The 16875-nt window shown below is 46.7% G+C and overlaps 1 protein-coding gene across 3 annotated transcripts in view; it reads right to left on the reverse strand.

The window, feature by feature from the left end:
• LOC106583669 (transcription factor SPT20 homolog) overlaps positions 1–16346 on the reverse strand; it is a 36364-nt gene extending 20018 nt beyond the window's left edge. Inside the window, exons 1-11 of one of the 3 annotated variants that reach the window (XM_082974826.1) lie at positions 16274–16346; positions 15589–15720; positions 15069–15104; positions 14840–14938; positions 8025–8151; positions 7700–7803; positions 6394–6510; positions 2515–2568; positions 741–880; positions 345–501; positions 133–189 (exon numbers count right to left, since the gene is read on the reverse strand). In XM_082974826.1, the coding sequence (XP_082830952.1) occupies positions 133–189; positions 345–501; positions 741–880; positions 2515–2568; positions 6394–6510; positions 7700–7803; positions 8025–8151; positions 14840–14938; positions 15069–15104; positions 15589–15591 (894 nt within the window). In that variant the 5' untranslated portion in view covers positions 15592–15720; positions 16274–16346. Of the gene's footprint in view, positions 1–132; positions 190–344; positions 502–740; positions 881–2514; positions 2569–6393; positions 6511–7699; positions 7804–8024; positions 8152–14839; positions 14966–15068; positions 15105–15588; positions 15721–16273 lie in introns of all 3 variants that reach the window. The other 2 variants (XM_082974825.1, XM_082974827.1) reach the window with 2 other exon arrangements.
• Positions 16347–16875: the final 529 nt, after the last annotated feature.

The following is a 16875-nucleotide window of genomic DNA, read 5'->3' on the forward strand; positions in this document are numbered from 1 at the left end:
CTAAAATGTAAATGTTAAAAATGACTGACTTCAATTGATATTGACCCCGACCTGGTCCATATCTCAGTACCAGTCACTGACTGACAACGTTTGTGGCAGACAGGTAGCTGTGGTTGAGAAAGACTGACTCACACCAATCTCCTTGGGGACAGTGAGTTGACAGTTGCTCTGCTTCCACATGTCCACACACTGTAAAGGAGAGAAAGGGGGGAGGACAGAGAACGGTGAGAACGGTGAGAACGGTGAGAGGTCAGTCTGATCCCAACGTGTTGTCCGGATTGGATTTGTTAATAAAAGTGTTTTTGTAAATTGGAGGAGGGGGGGGGGGGTAATTGTGATCTGACGTTTCCGGCCTTGGAGATCTTCAGGTCTATCGAAGGGGCAGGCTTCCTCTCCTTCCTCCTCTGCAGGTAGTCATAGAGACCCAGCTGGGGGGGCGTGGCCAGGTAGGACACCTCCTGTTGACGGTTTAGCGCCGCCCGAGAGTGACGCTTAAAACAACTACGGACAGAGGAGAAACAGGTCAGTGTATCTGTGTCTGTGTGTGTGTGTGTGTGTGTGTGTGTGCCTGTGTGTATCTGTGTGTGTGTGTCTGTGTGTGTGTGCCTGTGTGTATCTGTGTGTGTGTGCCTGTGTGTATCTGTGTGTGTGTGTCTGTGTGTGCGTTTCTGTGTGTGTGTGTCTCTGTGTGTGCATTTCTGTGTGTGTGTTTGTGTGTGTGTGTCTCTGTGTGTGTGTACCGTTTCATGGAGAACGTGTTCATCTTCTGCCTGTTATAGAGCAGGTGATTGGCTGTACAGGTGACAGAGATCGACGGATCCAGACACAGAGGATCAGCTGTGGCCAGCAGTAACTGGCTCTCTAACTGGAACTTATCCTCCTGGAGGAGGAGAGAACAGCGGAGAACAGAGGAGGAGAACAGAGGAGAACAGAGGAGGAGAACAGAGGAGGAGAACAGAGGAGGAGGAGAGAGGCGGACCGAGGAGGAGAACAGAGGAGGAGGAGAGAGGAGGAGAACAGAGGAGGAGAACAGAGGAGGAGGAGAGAGGAGGACCGAGGAGGAGAACAGAGGAGGAGGAGAGAGGAGGAGAACCGAGGAGGAGAACAGAGGAGGAGGAGAGATGAGAGGAGAGACGAGAGGAGGAGAACAGAGGAGAAGAGAGGACAGAGGAGGAGGAGAGATGAGAAGAGTGAGACGAGAGGATGAGACGAGAGGAGAAGATGAGGAGAGAGGAGAGGAGAGATGAGAGGAGAAATGAGAAGAGGAGAAGAGAGGAGAGATGAGAGGAGAAATGAGAGGAGGAGAGGAGAGATGAGAGGAGAAATGAGAAAAGGAGAAGAGAGGAGAAATGAGAGGAGAGATGAGAGGAGAAGATGAGATGAGAGGAGAGGAGAGATGAGAGGAGAAATGAGAGGAGGAGAGGAGAGATGAGAGGAGAAATGAGAGGAGGAGAGGAGAGATGAGAGGAGAAATGAGAGGAGGAGAGGAGAGATGAGAGGAGAAATGAGAAGAGGAGAGGAGAGATGAGAGGAGAAATGAGAGGAGGAGAGGAGAGATGAGAGGAGAAATGAGAGGAGGAGAGGAGAGATGAGAGGAGGAGAGGAGAGATGAGAGGAGAAATGAGAGGAGGAGAGGAGAGATGAGAGGAGAAATGAGAGGAGGAGAGGAGAGATGAGAGGAGAAATGAGAGGAGGAGAGGAGAGATGAGAGGAGAAATGAGAGAGAAAGAGAGTGGAGAGATGAGGAGAATGAGAGGAGGAGATGAGAGGAGAAATGAGAGGAGGAGAGGAGAGATGAGAGGAGAAATGAGAGGAGGAGAGGAGAGATGAGAGGAGAAATGAGAGGAGGAGAGGAGAGATGAGAGGAGAAATGAGAGGAGGAGAGGAGAGATGAGAGGAGAAATGAGAGGAGAGAGAGAGATGAGAGGAGAAATGAGAGGAGGAGAGGAGAGATGAGAGGAGGAGAGGAGAGATGAGAGGAGAAATGAGAGGAGGAGAGGAGAGATGAGAGGAGAAATGAGAGGAGAGAGAGGAGAGATGAGAGGAGAAATGAGAGGAGGAGAGGAGAGATGAGAGGAGAGATGAGAGGAGGAGAGGAGAGGAGAGATGAGAGGAGAAATGAGAGGAGGAGAGGAGAGATGAGAGGAGAAATGAGAGGAGGAGAGGAGAGATGAGAGGAGAATGAGACAGGAGAAGAGAGGAGAGATGAGAGGAGAGGAGGAGAAGAGACGACAGATGAGAGAAATGGAAAAAGGGAAAAGAGAGGAGGTGGTGGGGGGAAAGGGAGAGAGGAAGAGAGAGAGAGGGAAAGAGAAGGGGGATAGATGACGAGGGCGGTGATAAGGGAGGAACATGCAAGAAGGGTGGAAGGGGAGAGGAAAGGAGAAGAGAGGAAAAGAAGGGAAGATGAAGGTGGATGATGAGAAACGAGGAGGTAAATTAGACAGATGTGATTAATTGATTAATTGATGTGATTGTTGGTGTGATCAGGTTCGTATGACCTCGGTAACTCACCTGTGTCCATTTCTGGTGGTCACTGGTCATGGCATGGACGTCACAGACCAGTGTCTGGGGACAGCAGGGTCAAAGGTCAGAATTTAGTATCCACGTTCCAAGCTGTAATGATTGAAGGCTATTCTGGAATAAAATGTCCTATGTACATCATTCTTTTATACATTTTTTTTTTATATCACTTTTACCCCTTTTTCTCCCCAATTTCGTGGGATCCAATTGGTAGTTACAGTCTTGTCCCATCGCTGCAACTCCCCTACGGACTGGGGAGAGACGAAGGTCGAGAGCCATGCGTCCTCCGATACATGACCCTGCCAAGCCACACTGCTTCTTGACACACTGCTCGCTTAAACCCGGAAGCCAGACGCACCAATGTGTCGGAGGAAACACCATGAAGCTGGCGACCGGAAGTCAGCTTGCAGGCGCCCGGCCCGCCACAAGGAGTCGCTAGAGCGAGATGAGACGAGGAAATCCCGGCCGGCCAAACCCTCCCCCAACCCGGACGACGCTGGGCCAATTGTGCACCGCCTCGTGGGTCTGGGATCGAGCCTGGGATCGAACCCGGGTCTGTAGTGACGCCTCAAGCACTGCGATGCAGTGGCTCAGACCGCTGAGTCACTCAGGAAGCCTTTTGCACATCATTCTGATAGCATATCATCATCACCACTCTGACATAACGAACAGGTCTCTCCTTCTCATGGCTCTCTTCTTCTCATGGCATGTTCTACTGACATACAGTACCAGTCAAACGTTTGGACACACCTAATCTTTCAAGGATTTTTCTTTATTTCATTTTTTTTACTATTTTCTACAATGTAGAAAATAGTAAAAACTATGAAATAACACATTTGGAATCATGTAATAACCCCAAAAAAGTGTTAAAGCAAAATATATTTTATATTTGAGACTCTTCAAAGTAGCCACCCTTTTTGCCTTGTTGACAGCTTTGCACACTCTTGGCATTCTCTCAACCAGCTTCATGAGGTAGTCACCTGGAATGCATTTCAATTAACAGGTGTGCCTTGTTAAAAGTACATTTTCTAGAGTGTTCTCCTGGTTCTTACCTGCATGGTGGCTGTTCTATCCATTCATGTCTATGGTTCTAGAGTGTTCTCCTGGTTCTTACCTGCATGGTGGCTGTTCTATCCATTCATGTCTATGGTTCTAGAGTGTTCTCCTGGTTCTTACCTGCATGGTGGCCGTTCTATCCATTCATGTCTATGGTTCTAGAGTGTTCTCCTGGTTCTTACCTGCATGGTGGCTGTTCTATCCATTAATGTCTATGGTTCTAGAGCAATGATATTCAAAGTGGGGGTATTGTGTGTGTGTGTGTGTGTGTAAGTCTATGGGTATCTACTAGCATGCTAACAGATATGCCCATAGATTCCCAGTTATTGCGCTAACGCTAGTTAGCATTGGCTCGCGAAACTACCTTCATACTAGAGAGAGACATTTCCAAAAATGTGAAGTATCCCTTTAAGGTTGTGTTGTTCGATTCGGGGTCGAGTCCCCGTTGAAAAAGTTGGAATACCACTGTTCCCTTGCTTCTCACCCTGCACGGTGTCTGCTCTATACGTTATATTTCTATTATTGTAGAAGGCAGTGCTAGTTCCATGCCTGCACGGTGTCTGTTCTATACGTTATATTTCTATGATTGTAGAAGGCAGTGCTAGTTCCTACCTTGCACGGTGTCTGCTCTATACGTTATATTTCTATGATTGTAGAAGGCAGTGCTAGTTCCATGCCTGCACGGTGTCTGTTCTATACGTTATATTTCTATGATTGTAGAAGGCAGTGCTAGTTCCATGCCTGCACGGTGTCTGTTCTATACGTTATATTTTTATGATTGTAGAAGGCAGTGCTAGTTCCATGCCTGCACGGTGTCTGCTCTATACGTTATATTTCTATGATTGTAGAAGGCAGTGCTAGTTCCATGCCTGCACGGTGTCTGCTCTATACGTTATATTTCTATGATTGTAGAAGGCAGTGCTAGTTCCATGCCTGCACGGTGTCTGTTCTTTACGTTATATTTCTATGATTGTAGAAGGCAGTGCTAGTTCCATGCCTGCACGGTGTCTGCTCTATACGTTATATTTCTATGATTGTAGAAGGCAGTGCTAGTTCCATGCCTGCACGGTGTCTGCTCTATACGTTATATTTCTATGATTGTAGAAGGCAGTGCTAGTTCCATGCCTGCACGGTGTCTGCTCTATACGTTATATTTCTATGATTGTAGAAGGCAGTGCTAGTTCCATGCCTGCACGGTGTCTGTTCTATACGTTATATTTCTATGATTGTAGAAGGCAGTGATAGTTCCATGCCTGCACGGCGTCTGTTCTATACGTTATATTTCTATGATTGTAGAAGGCAGTGCTAGTTCCATGCCTGCACGGTGTCTGTTCTATACGTTATATTTCTATGATTGTAGAAGGCAGTGCTAGTTCCTACCTTGCACGGTCTCTGCTCTATACGTTATATTTCTATGATTGTAGAAGGCAGTGCTAGTTCCATGCCTGCACGGTGTCTGTTCTATACGTTATATTTTTATGATTGTAGAAGGCAGTGCTAGTTCCATGCCTGCACGGTGTCTGTTCTATACGTTATATTTCTATGATTGTAGAAGGCAGTGCTAGTTCCATGCCTGCACGGCGTCTGCTCTATACGTTATATTTCTATGATTGTAGAAGGCAGTGCTAGTTCCATGCCTGCACGGTGTCTGCTCTATACGTTATATTTCTATGATTGTAGAAGGCAGTGCTAGTTCCATGCCTGCACGGTGTCTGCTCTATACGTTATATTTCTATGATTGTAGAAGGCAGTGCTACTTCCATGCCTGCACGGTGTCTGTTCTTTACGTTATATTTCTATGATTGTAGAAGGCAGTGCTACTTCCATGCCTGCACGGTGTCTGTTCTTTACGTTATATTTCTATGATTGTAGAAGGCAGTGCTAGTTCCATGCCTGCACGGTGTCTGCTCTATACGTTATATTTCTATGATTGTAGAAGGCAGTGCTAGTTCCATGCCTGCACGGTGTCTGCTCTATACGTTATATTTCTATGATTGTAGAAGGCAGTGCTAGTTCCATGCCTGCACGGTGTCTGCTCTATACGTTATATTTCTATGATTGTAGAAGGCAGTGCTAGTTCCATGCCTGCACGGTGTCTGCTCTATACGTTATATTTCTATGATTGTAGAAGGCAGTGCTAGTTCCATGCCTGCACGGTGTCTGTTCTATACGTTATATTTCTATGATTGTAGAAGGCAGTGCTAGTTCCATGCCTGCACGGTGTCTGCTCTATACGTTATATTTCTATGATTGTAGAAGGCAGTGCTAGTTCCTACCTGCACGGTGTCTGTTCTATACGTTATATTTCTATGATTGTAGAAGGCAGTGCTAGTTCCATGCCTGCACGGTGTCTGCTCTATACGTTATATTTCTATGATTGTAGAAGGCAGGGCTAGTTCCTACCTGCACGGTGTCTGCTCTATACGTTATATTTCTATGATTGTAGAAGGCAGTGCTAGTTCCATGCCTGCACGGTGTCTGCTCTATACGTTATATTTCTATGATTGTAGAAGGCAGTGCTAGTTCCTACCTGCACGGTGTCTGTTCTATACGTTATATTTCTATGATTGTAGAAGGCAGTGATAGTTCCTACCTGCATGGTGGGCCGTAGCAGCACGGTGTCTGTTCTATACGTTATATTTCTATGATTGTAGAAGGCAGTGATAGTTCCTACCGCGGTGGGCCGTAGCAGGACGTGTCTGTTCTATACGTTATATTTCTATAATTGTAGAAGGCAGTGCTAGTTCCTACCTGTACGGTGTCTGCTCTATACGTTATATTTCTATGACTGTAGAAGGCAGTGCTAGTTCCTACCTGCATGGTGGGCCGTAGCAGGACGTGTCTGCTCTGGAAGGAGGGCATCTTAGTGTTGCCAGACTGTCTGTAGTCTCTGACCTCTGTTACCACACAGCCACAGTGGAAGATGTTCACCTGGACAAGGAGACAGAGAGGGGACAAGTGCGGGGGGCCGGAGACGAGAGGGGCCAGGAGCGGGAGGGCCAAGGAGACAGAGAGAGGGGCCGGAGCGGAGAGGGGCAGGACAGAGAGAGGGCGGGCGGGGGCCAAGGAGACAGAGAGAGGGCCAAGGAGACAGAGAGAGGGGACAAGGAGTCAGAGAGAGGGGACAAGGAGTCAGAGAGAGGGGACAAGGAGTCAGAGAGAGGGGACAAGGAGACAGAGAGAGAGGACAAGGAGTCAGAGAGAGGGGACAAGGAGTCAGAGAGAGGGGACAAGGAGTCAGAGAGAGGGGACAAGGAGTCAGAGAGAGGGGACAAGGAGACAGAGAGAGGGGACAAGGAGACAGAGAGAGGGGACAAGGAGACAGAGAGAGGGGACAAGGAGACAGAGAGGGGACAAGGAGACAGAGAGGGGACAAGGAGACAGAGTGGGGACAAGGAGACAGAGTGGGGACAAGGAGACAGAGAGGGGACAAGGAGACAGAGTGGGGACAAGGAGACAGAGTGGGGACAAGGAGACAGGGAGGCAATACCTAGGACTTCTCTAAGAGATCGACCAGGATAGGAGGAACACACACCTGGGACTTCTCTAATAGATCGACCAGGATAGGAGGAACACACACCTGGGACTTCTCTAATAGATCGACCAGGATAGGAGGAACACACACCTGGGACTTCTCTAATAGATCGACCAGGATAGGAGGAACACACACCTGGGACTTCTCTAAGAGATCGACCAGGATAGGAGGAACACACACCTGGGACTTCTCTAATAGATCGACCAGGATAGGAGGAACACACACCTGGGACTTCTCTAAGAGATCAAACAGGATAGGAGGAACACACACCTGGGACTTCTCTAATAGATCGACCAGGATAGGAGGAACACACACCTGGGACTTCTCTAAGAGATCGACCAGGATAGGAGGAACACACACCTGGGACTTCTCTAAGAGATCGACCAGGATAGGAGGAACACACACCTGGGACTTCTCTAATAGATCGACCAGGATAGGAGGAACACACACCTGGGACTTCTCTAATAGATCGACCAGGATAGGAGGAACACACACCTGGGACTTCTCTAAGAGATCGACCAGGATAGGAGGAACACACACCTGGGACTTCTCTAAGAGATCAACCAGGATAGGAGGAACACACACCTGGGACTTCTCTAAGAGATCGACCAGGATAGGAGGAAGCTCCTCGGCATCCAGGTACTCCAACAGCTGTCCTTCCTCATACGGCAGACGGATCGTCTCAGAGTCTAGCAAACAAAGACATCCTTCCAAAATGATACATACAGTACCTCAGAGATTCAATGATACATACAGTGTGGCGTTATGTCATCAGGATGTACCGTGTGTGTGTGTGTGTTGTGTGTTGTGTGTTGTGTGTGTGTGTGTGTGTGTGTGTGTGTGTGTGTGTGTGTGTGTGTGTGTGAGATTTTAAAGGTTTGGTTAGGATCGATTGATCTCGGACTCTCACCAGATCCATTCTTGCCGCGGAGCATGAGGGAGAATCCCTGGTTGCCAGGGTAAAGGTTGACGACCAGACACGACACTGAGTCCTGAGACACCAGCTTCTCCAGCAGGTTGACATTCCTACGCAGCTTCTACCCAGGAAGAACAGGACAACAACTATCAACAACAATAAATTATATAGGTTTATCAATTCAACGATGCATTCACAACTCCTAATACACAGGGAAGGACATGAACCGATAAAATTCAATGATTAGGACATAATCATTAACAATAAATATAATAACAATCCATTGGCATTATTATACAGATTTTAGTCAGGAAGAACAGGAAAACAACATTCATTCATTATTTCACTGATTACAGGAAAAGTGGATATTCATAAGCAGGACGATTCATTCACATTCCTAAAGGGCTTCTGAAAGGGGAGACATTAGGAAAATACTCTTCAACTAAACTGTACTCCCCTGCACACTGACTCAGTACCATAACACCCTGTATATAGCCTGCACACTGACTCTGTACCGTAACACCCTGTATATAGCCTGCACACTGACTCAGTACCATAACACCCTGTATATAGCCTCCACACTGACTCTGTACCGTAACACCCTGTATATAGCCTGCACACTGACTCAGTACCGTAACACCCTGTATATAGCCTCCACACTGACTCAGTACCATAACACCCTGTATATAGCCTGCACACTGACTCAGTACCATAACACCCTGTATATAGCCTCCACACTGACTCAGTACCGTAACACCCTGTATATAGCCTCCACACTGACTCAGTACCATAACACCCTGTATATAGCCTCCACACTGACTCAGTACCGTAACACCCTGTATATAGCCTCCACACTGACTCTGTACCGTAACACCCTGTATATAGCCTCCACACTGACTCAGTACCATAACACCCTGTATATAGCCTCCACACTGACTCAGTACCATAACACCCTGTATATAGCCTCCACACTGACTCAGTACCATAACACCCTGTATATAGCCTCCACACTGACTCAGTACCATAACACCCTGTATATAGCCTGCACACTGACTCAGTACCATAACACCCTGTATATAGCCTCCACACTGACTCTGTACCGTAACACCCTGTATATAGCCTCCACACTGACTCTGTACCGTAACCCTCTGTATATAGCCTCCACACTGACTCAGTACCATAACACCCTGTATATAGCCTCCACACTGACTCAGTACCATAACACCCTGTATATAGCCTCCACACTGACTCAGTACCATAACACCCTGTATATAGCCTGCACACTGACTCAGTACCATAACACCCTGTATATAGCCTGCACACTGACTCTGTACCGTAACACCCTGTATATAGCCTGCACACTGACTCAGTACCATAACACCCTGTATATAGCCTCCACACTGACTCTGTACCAGTACCCCCCTGTATATAGCCTCCACATTGACTCTGTACCGTAACACCCTGTATATAGCCTCCACATTGACTCTGTACCGGTACCCCCTGTATATAGCCTCCACATTGACTCTGTACCGGTACCCCCTGTATATAGCCTCCACACTGACTCTGTACCGGTACCCCCTGTATATAGCCTCCACATTGACTCTGTACCGGAGCCCCCTGTATATAGCCTCCACATTGACTCTGTACCGGTACCCCCTGTATATAGCCTCCACATTGACTCTGTACCGGTACCCCCTGTATATAGCCTCCATACTGACTCTGTACCGTAACACCCTGTATATAGCCTGCACACTGACTCAGTACCGTAACACCCTGTATATAGCCTCCACATTGACTCTGTACCGGTACCCCCTGTATATAGCCTCCATACTGACTCTGTACCGTAACACCCTGTATATAGCCTGCACACTGACTCAGTACCATAACACCCTGTATATAGCCTCCACACTGACTCAGTACCGTAACACCCTGTATATAGCCTGCACACTGACTCAGTACCATAACACCCTGTATATAGCCTCCACACTGACTCAGTACCGTAACACCCTGTATATAGCCTCCACACTGACTCTGTACCGTAACACCCTGTATATAGCCTCCACACTGACTCTGTACCATAACACCCTGTATATAGCCTCCACACTGACTCAGTACCATAACACCCTGTATATAGCCTCCACACTGACTCAGTACCATAACACCCTGTATATAGCCTCCACACTGACTCAGTACCATAACACCCTGTATATAGCCTGCACACTGACTCAGTACCATAACACCCTGTATATAGCCTGCACACTGACTCTGTACCGTAACACCCTGTATATAGCCTCCACACTGACTCTGTACCATAACACCCTGTATATAGCCTGCACACTGACTCAGTACCATAACACCCTGTATATAGCCTGCACACTGACTCAGTACCATAACACCCTGTATATAGCCTCCACACTGACTCAGTACCATAACACCCTGTATATAGCCTGCACACTGACTCAGTACCATAACACCCTGTATATAGCCTGCACACTGACTCAGTACCATAACACCCTGTATATAGCCTCCACATTGACTCTGTACCGTAACACCCTGTATATAGCCTCCACATTGACTCTGTACCGGTACCCTCTGTATATAGCCTCCACACTGACTCAGTACCATAACACCCTGTATATAGCCTCCACACTGACTCAGTACCATAACACCCTGTATATAGCCTGCACACTGACTCAGTACCATAACACCCTGTATATAGCCTGCACACTGACTCAGTACCATAACACCCTGTATATAGCCTGCACACTGACTCTGTACCGTAACACCCTGTATATAGCCTGCACACTGACTCAGTACCATAACACCCTGTATATAGCCTCCACACTGACTCTGTACCAGTACCCCCCTGTATATAGCCTCCACATTGACTCTGTACCGTAACACCCTGTATATAGCCTCCACATTGACTCTGTACCGGTACCCCCTGTATATAGCCTCCATACTGACTCTGTACCGTAACACCCTGTATATAGCCTGCACACTGACTCAGTACCGTAACACCCTGTATATAGCCTCCACATTGACTCTGTACCGGTACCCCCTGTATATAGCCTCCATACTGACTCTGTACCGTAACACCCTGTATATAGCCTGCACACTGACTCAGTACCATAACACCCTGTATATAGCCTGCACACTGACTCAGTACCATAACACCCTGTATATAGCCTCCACACTGACTCAGTACCATAACACCCTGTATATAGCCTGCACACTGACTCAGTACCATAACACCCTGTATATAGCCTGCACACTGACTCAGTACCATAACACCCTGTATATAGCCTGCACACTGACTCAGTACCATAACACCCTGTATATAGCCTGCACACTGACTCTGTACCGTAACACCCTGTATATAGCCTGCACACTGACTCAGTACCATAACACCCTGTATATAGCCTCCACACTGACTCTGTACCAGTACCCCCCTGTATATAGCCTCCACATTGACTCTGTACCGTAACACCCTGTATATAGCCTCCACATTGACTCTGTACCGGTACCCCCTGTATATAGCCTCCATACTGACTCTGTACCGTAACACCCTGTATATAGCCTGCACACTGACTCAGTACCATAACACCCTGTATATAGCCTGCACACTGACTCAGTACCATAACACCCTGTATATAGCCTCCACACTGACTCAGTACCATAACACCCTGTATATAGCCTGCACACTGACTCAGTACCATAACACCCTGTATATAGCCTGCACACTGACTCAGTACCATAACACCCTGTATATAGCCTCCACACTGACTCTGTACCGTAACACCCTGTATATAGCCTCCACACTGACTCTGTACCATAACACCCTGTATATAGCCTCCACACTGACTCTGTACCGTAACACCCTGTATATAGCCTCCACACTGACTCTGTACCATAACACCCTGTATATAGCCTCCACACTGACTCTGTACCGTAACACCCTGTATATAGCCTCCACACTGACTCTGTACCATAACACCCTGTATATAGCCTCCACACTGACTCAGTACCAGTACCCCCCTGTATATAACCTCCACATTGACTCTGTAACAGTACCCCCTGTATATAACCTCCACATTAACTCTGTACTGGTACCCCCTGTATATAACCTCCACATTGACTCTGTACCGGTACCCCCCTGTATATAACCTCCACATTGACTCTGTACCGGTACCCCCTGTATATAGCCTCCACATTGACTCTGTACCGGTACCCCCTGTATATAGCCTCCACATTGACTCTGTACCGGTACCCCCTGTATATAGCCTCCACACTGACTCTGTACCGGTACCCCCTGTATATAGCCTCCACATTGACTCTGTACCGTAACACCCTGTATATAGCCTCCACATTGACTCTGTACCGGTACCCCCTGTATATAGCCTCCATACTGACTCTGTACCGTAACACCCTGTATATAGCCTGCACACTGACTCAGTACCATAACACCCTGTATATAGCCTGCACACTGACTCAGTACCATAACACCCTGTATATAGCCTCCACACTGACTCAGTACCATAACACCCTGTATATAGCCTGCACACTGACTCAGTACCATAACACCCTGTATATAGCCTGCACACTGACTCAGTACCATAACACCCTGTATATAGCCTCCACACTGACTCTGTACCGTAACACCCTGTATATAGCCTCCACACTGACTCTGTACCATAACACCCTGTATATAGCCTCCACACTGACTCTGTACCGTAACACCCTGTATATAGCCTCCACACTGACTCTGTACCATAACACCCTGTATATAGCCTCCACACTGACTCTGTACCGTAACACCCTGTATATAGCCTCCACACTGACTCTGTACCATAACACCCTGTATATAGCCTCCACACTGACTCAGTACCAGTACCCCCCTGTATATAACCTCCACATTGACTCTGTAACAGTACCCCCTGTATATAACCTCCACATTAACTCTGTACTGGTACCCCCTGTATATAACCTCCACATTGACTCTGTACCGGTACCCCCCTGTATATAACCTCCACATTGACTCTGTACCGGTACCCCCTGTATATAGCCTCCACATTGACTCTGTACCGGTACCCCCTGTATATAGCCTCCACATTGACTCTGTACCGGTACCCCCTGTATATAGCCTCCACACTGACTCTGTACCGGTACCCCCTGTATATAGCCTCCACATTGACTCTGTACCGTAACACCCTGTATATAGCCTCCACATTGACTCTGTACCGTAACACCCTGTATATAGCCTCCACATTGACTCTGTACCGGTACCCCCTGTATATAACCTCCACATTGACTCTGTACTGGTACCCCCTGTATATAGCCTCCACATTGACTCTGTACCGGTACCCCCTGTATATAGCCTCCACATTGACTCTGTACCGGTACCCCCTGTATATAGCCTCCACATTGACTCTGTACCGGTACCGCCTGTATATAGCCTCCACATTGACTCTGTACCGGTACCCCCTGTATATAGCCTCCACATTGTACTGGTACCCCCCTGTATATAGCCTCCACATTGACTCTGTACCGGTACCCCCTGTATATAGCCTCCACATTGACTCTGTACCGGTACCCCCTGTATATAGCCTCAACATTGACTCTGTACCGTAACACCCTGTATATAGCCTCCACACTGACTCTGTACCGGTACCCCTTGTATATAGCCTTCACATTGACTCTGTACCGGTACCCCCTGTATATAGCCTCCACATTGTACTGGTACCCCCCTGTATATAGCCTCCACATTGACTCTGTACCGGTACCCCCTGTATATAGCCTCCACATTGACTCTGTACCGGTACCCCCTGTATATAGCCTCCACATTGACTCTGTACCGGTAGCCCCTGTATATAGCCTCCACATTGACTCTGTACCGGTACCCCCTGTATATAGCCTCCACATTGACTCTGTACCGGTACCCCCTGTATATAGCCTCCACATCGACTCTGTACTGGTACCCCCTGTATATAGCCTCCACATTGACTCTGTACCGTAACACCCTGTATATAGCCTCCACACTGACTCTGTACCGGTACCCCTTGTATATAGCCTTCACATTGACTCTGTACCGGTACCCCCTGTATATAGCCTCCACATTGACTCTGTACCGTAACACCCTGTATATAGCCTCCACATTGTACTGGTACCCCCCTGTATATAGCCTCCACATTGACTCTGTACCGGTACCCCCTGTATATAGCCTCCACATTGACTCTGTACCGGTAGCCCCTGTATATAGCCTCCACATTGACTCTGTACCGTAACACCCTGTATATAGCCTCCACATTGACTCTGTACCGGTACCCCCTGTATATAGCCTCCACATTGACTCTGTACCGGTACCCCCTGTATATAGCCTCCACACTGACTCTGTACCGGTACCCCCTGTATATAGCCTCATTATTGTTATTTTATTGTGTTACTTTGTAATTCTTATTTTTTATTTATTTTACTTTAGTTTATTTGGTAAATATTTTCTTAACTCTTCTTGAACTGCATTGTTGGTTAAGGGCTTGTCAGTAAGCATTTCACGGTAAGGGTCTACACTTGTTGTATTCGGCTCATGTGACAAATAAAGTTAGATTTGAATTGACATCAGGGTCAATGGGATCAACGTTCATTAGGAAACAGAAGAAAACTATCTGAAGTAAACTTCTCCAATAACAACACTGGTTTTCCTTTTCTGCTACAAAAAAAAACCTAAAACATTTTGCTATGAAGCTACAAATCAATAGGTCCAATGATTAGGTCTGTCAAATGCTTGTATTTCTATACGACTGGACTTCTACCTTGAGCTCTGGTTCTTTATCACACTCTTCGATGTAGAGCTCGTATAGTTTCTGGTATAGACTCTTCCTCCCTCCGGACAACGCTCTCCTCTTGGCTGGCTGTTGACGAGCACTTTCAACAATGTACTGAACGAAGACAAACACAAAAGTCTGATGTATTTGAACTGATACACACACACACACACACACACACACACACACACACATATATATATATACAAACTTTTACCTCAGCCCGATCCAATGCATATTCCAAAACTTCTTTCTGCAAATAGAACATTTGAAATTCATTATTGTAGTCTTCAGTTGTCTTCTCTGGCCACAGGGAAACACAGATAAATAGTAAGCTAGCTAGCTATCTAGCTATAGCCCCATGCCATGGTTATGTAGCAGACACACTTCACCATGGAAACAGAAGAGTCAACACATGTGCACAGATATAGCTATGGCGGGCAAGATCACAAGTAGATAGATAGATACTGGCTATAGTGTATAAATAGGCGCACAGAGAGATCAGAGATGGATAGATGGGGTGGCAGGTAGTCTAGTGGTTAGAGCGTTAGGACAGTAACCCGAAAGGTTGCTAGTTCAAATCCCCGAGCTGACAAGGTCAAAATCTGTCGTTCTGCCCCCTGAACAAGGCAGTTAACCCACTGTTCCCCAGTAGGCCGTCATTGTAAATAAGAATTTGTTCTTAACTGACTTGCCTAGTTAAATAAAGGTTAAATAAATAAAAAAGAGATGCTTACCATTGTTGTCTGCCACCGGTAGCTGGGTGAGTGACCGCTTGCAGCAGACCTCGCTGTCCTTAGCCCCACACCGTCACCTCCATAGAGCGACCGACAACACACACGGCCCGGGTCAAACCTGGTCTACACACACTGTCAACACACACGGCCCGGGTCAAACCTGGTCTACACACACTGTCAACACACACGGCCCGGGTCAAACCTACTCAACACACACGGCCCGGGTCAAACCTAGTCAACATACACTGTCAACAACAGCAAAAAGACACACCCACCGTTTGAGCGGGTTGGCTAGAAATACTGTCCAGGTAAGTTTGATAGTGTGGCGATTTCTCAACAAATAGTGCATAATATATCTGTATGTACAAAATAACTCAGTTTCGATCGATACATTTTGAAGAAATCGCGTTATTTTCACTATGATAACTTTATTCTGACAGGCGAGCGATTACCAGTTGGTTCATAGCAACAGCTCGCTGGCTAACTAGCAGGTTAGCATAGCTTAGCATTGCTTCTTCGGAAACTGCAAAAGGTTAGCTAGCTGGGAGCAAAAACGCCTGAAGCAGCGTCAATCTAAAACAGTAGAATGGACCTGCCTTATGAGTTGCCTTATTGTAGATCAATGCTTAAAAACAATATATTATTTCAGTGCGTTCATTGGAAGAAAAATGAAAAGAAAACTCACAGCAGCAGCCATTTTCTTCCAGTGTGACAACAAAAGCTAAACTTCCGGTAAGAGTCGTAGACAGGAAACAAAACTTTTCCCAGAGCAGAAAATGCTTTGGAATATTCTCCTGTCTAAAGTTTTCATTCAGCAATATTGATAGAAATTAATATATATTAAAAAAAATAATTTTAATAATAAGATAAGCACATTGATGTATTATGTTGACGTTTGATTTAGCTACTGAGACGGAGAGACTTGTGTGCACACTGCACAGATTGTACTGTAAACTGATAGGCCTATCAATAGTTTAGGACTATATATCAGATCAAGTTTGATCTCAGAAATCAGTGAGTTGAGCTTGAAAGGTAACCCTAGAGTAGACATTTATGCATAGGCCTATTTGACAACTTGTAGGCCCTGTTAGCCTGCAGGGCCTACATTCACATTGGTTTCTTTTCAACCAGTGCACGTATAAAAAGGGAATCTGACACAAACTAAAACTACAGATGAAGTCAGAAGTTTACATACACTTAGGTTGGAGTCATTAAAACTCCTTTTTCAACCACTCCACACATTTCTTGTTAACAAACTATAGTTTTGGCAAAGTCGGTTAGGGCATC

Source organism: Salmo salar, chromosome 04 (genome assembly GCF_965601325.2).
Source record: "Salmo salar chromosome 04, fSalSal1, whole genome shotgun sequence".
Lineage (NCBI taxonomy): Eukaryota > Metazoa > Chordata > Actinopteri > Salmoniformes > Salmonidae > Salmo > Salmo salar.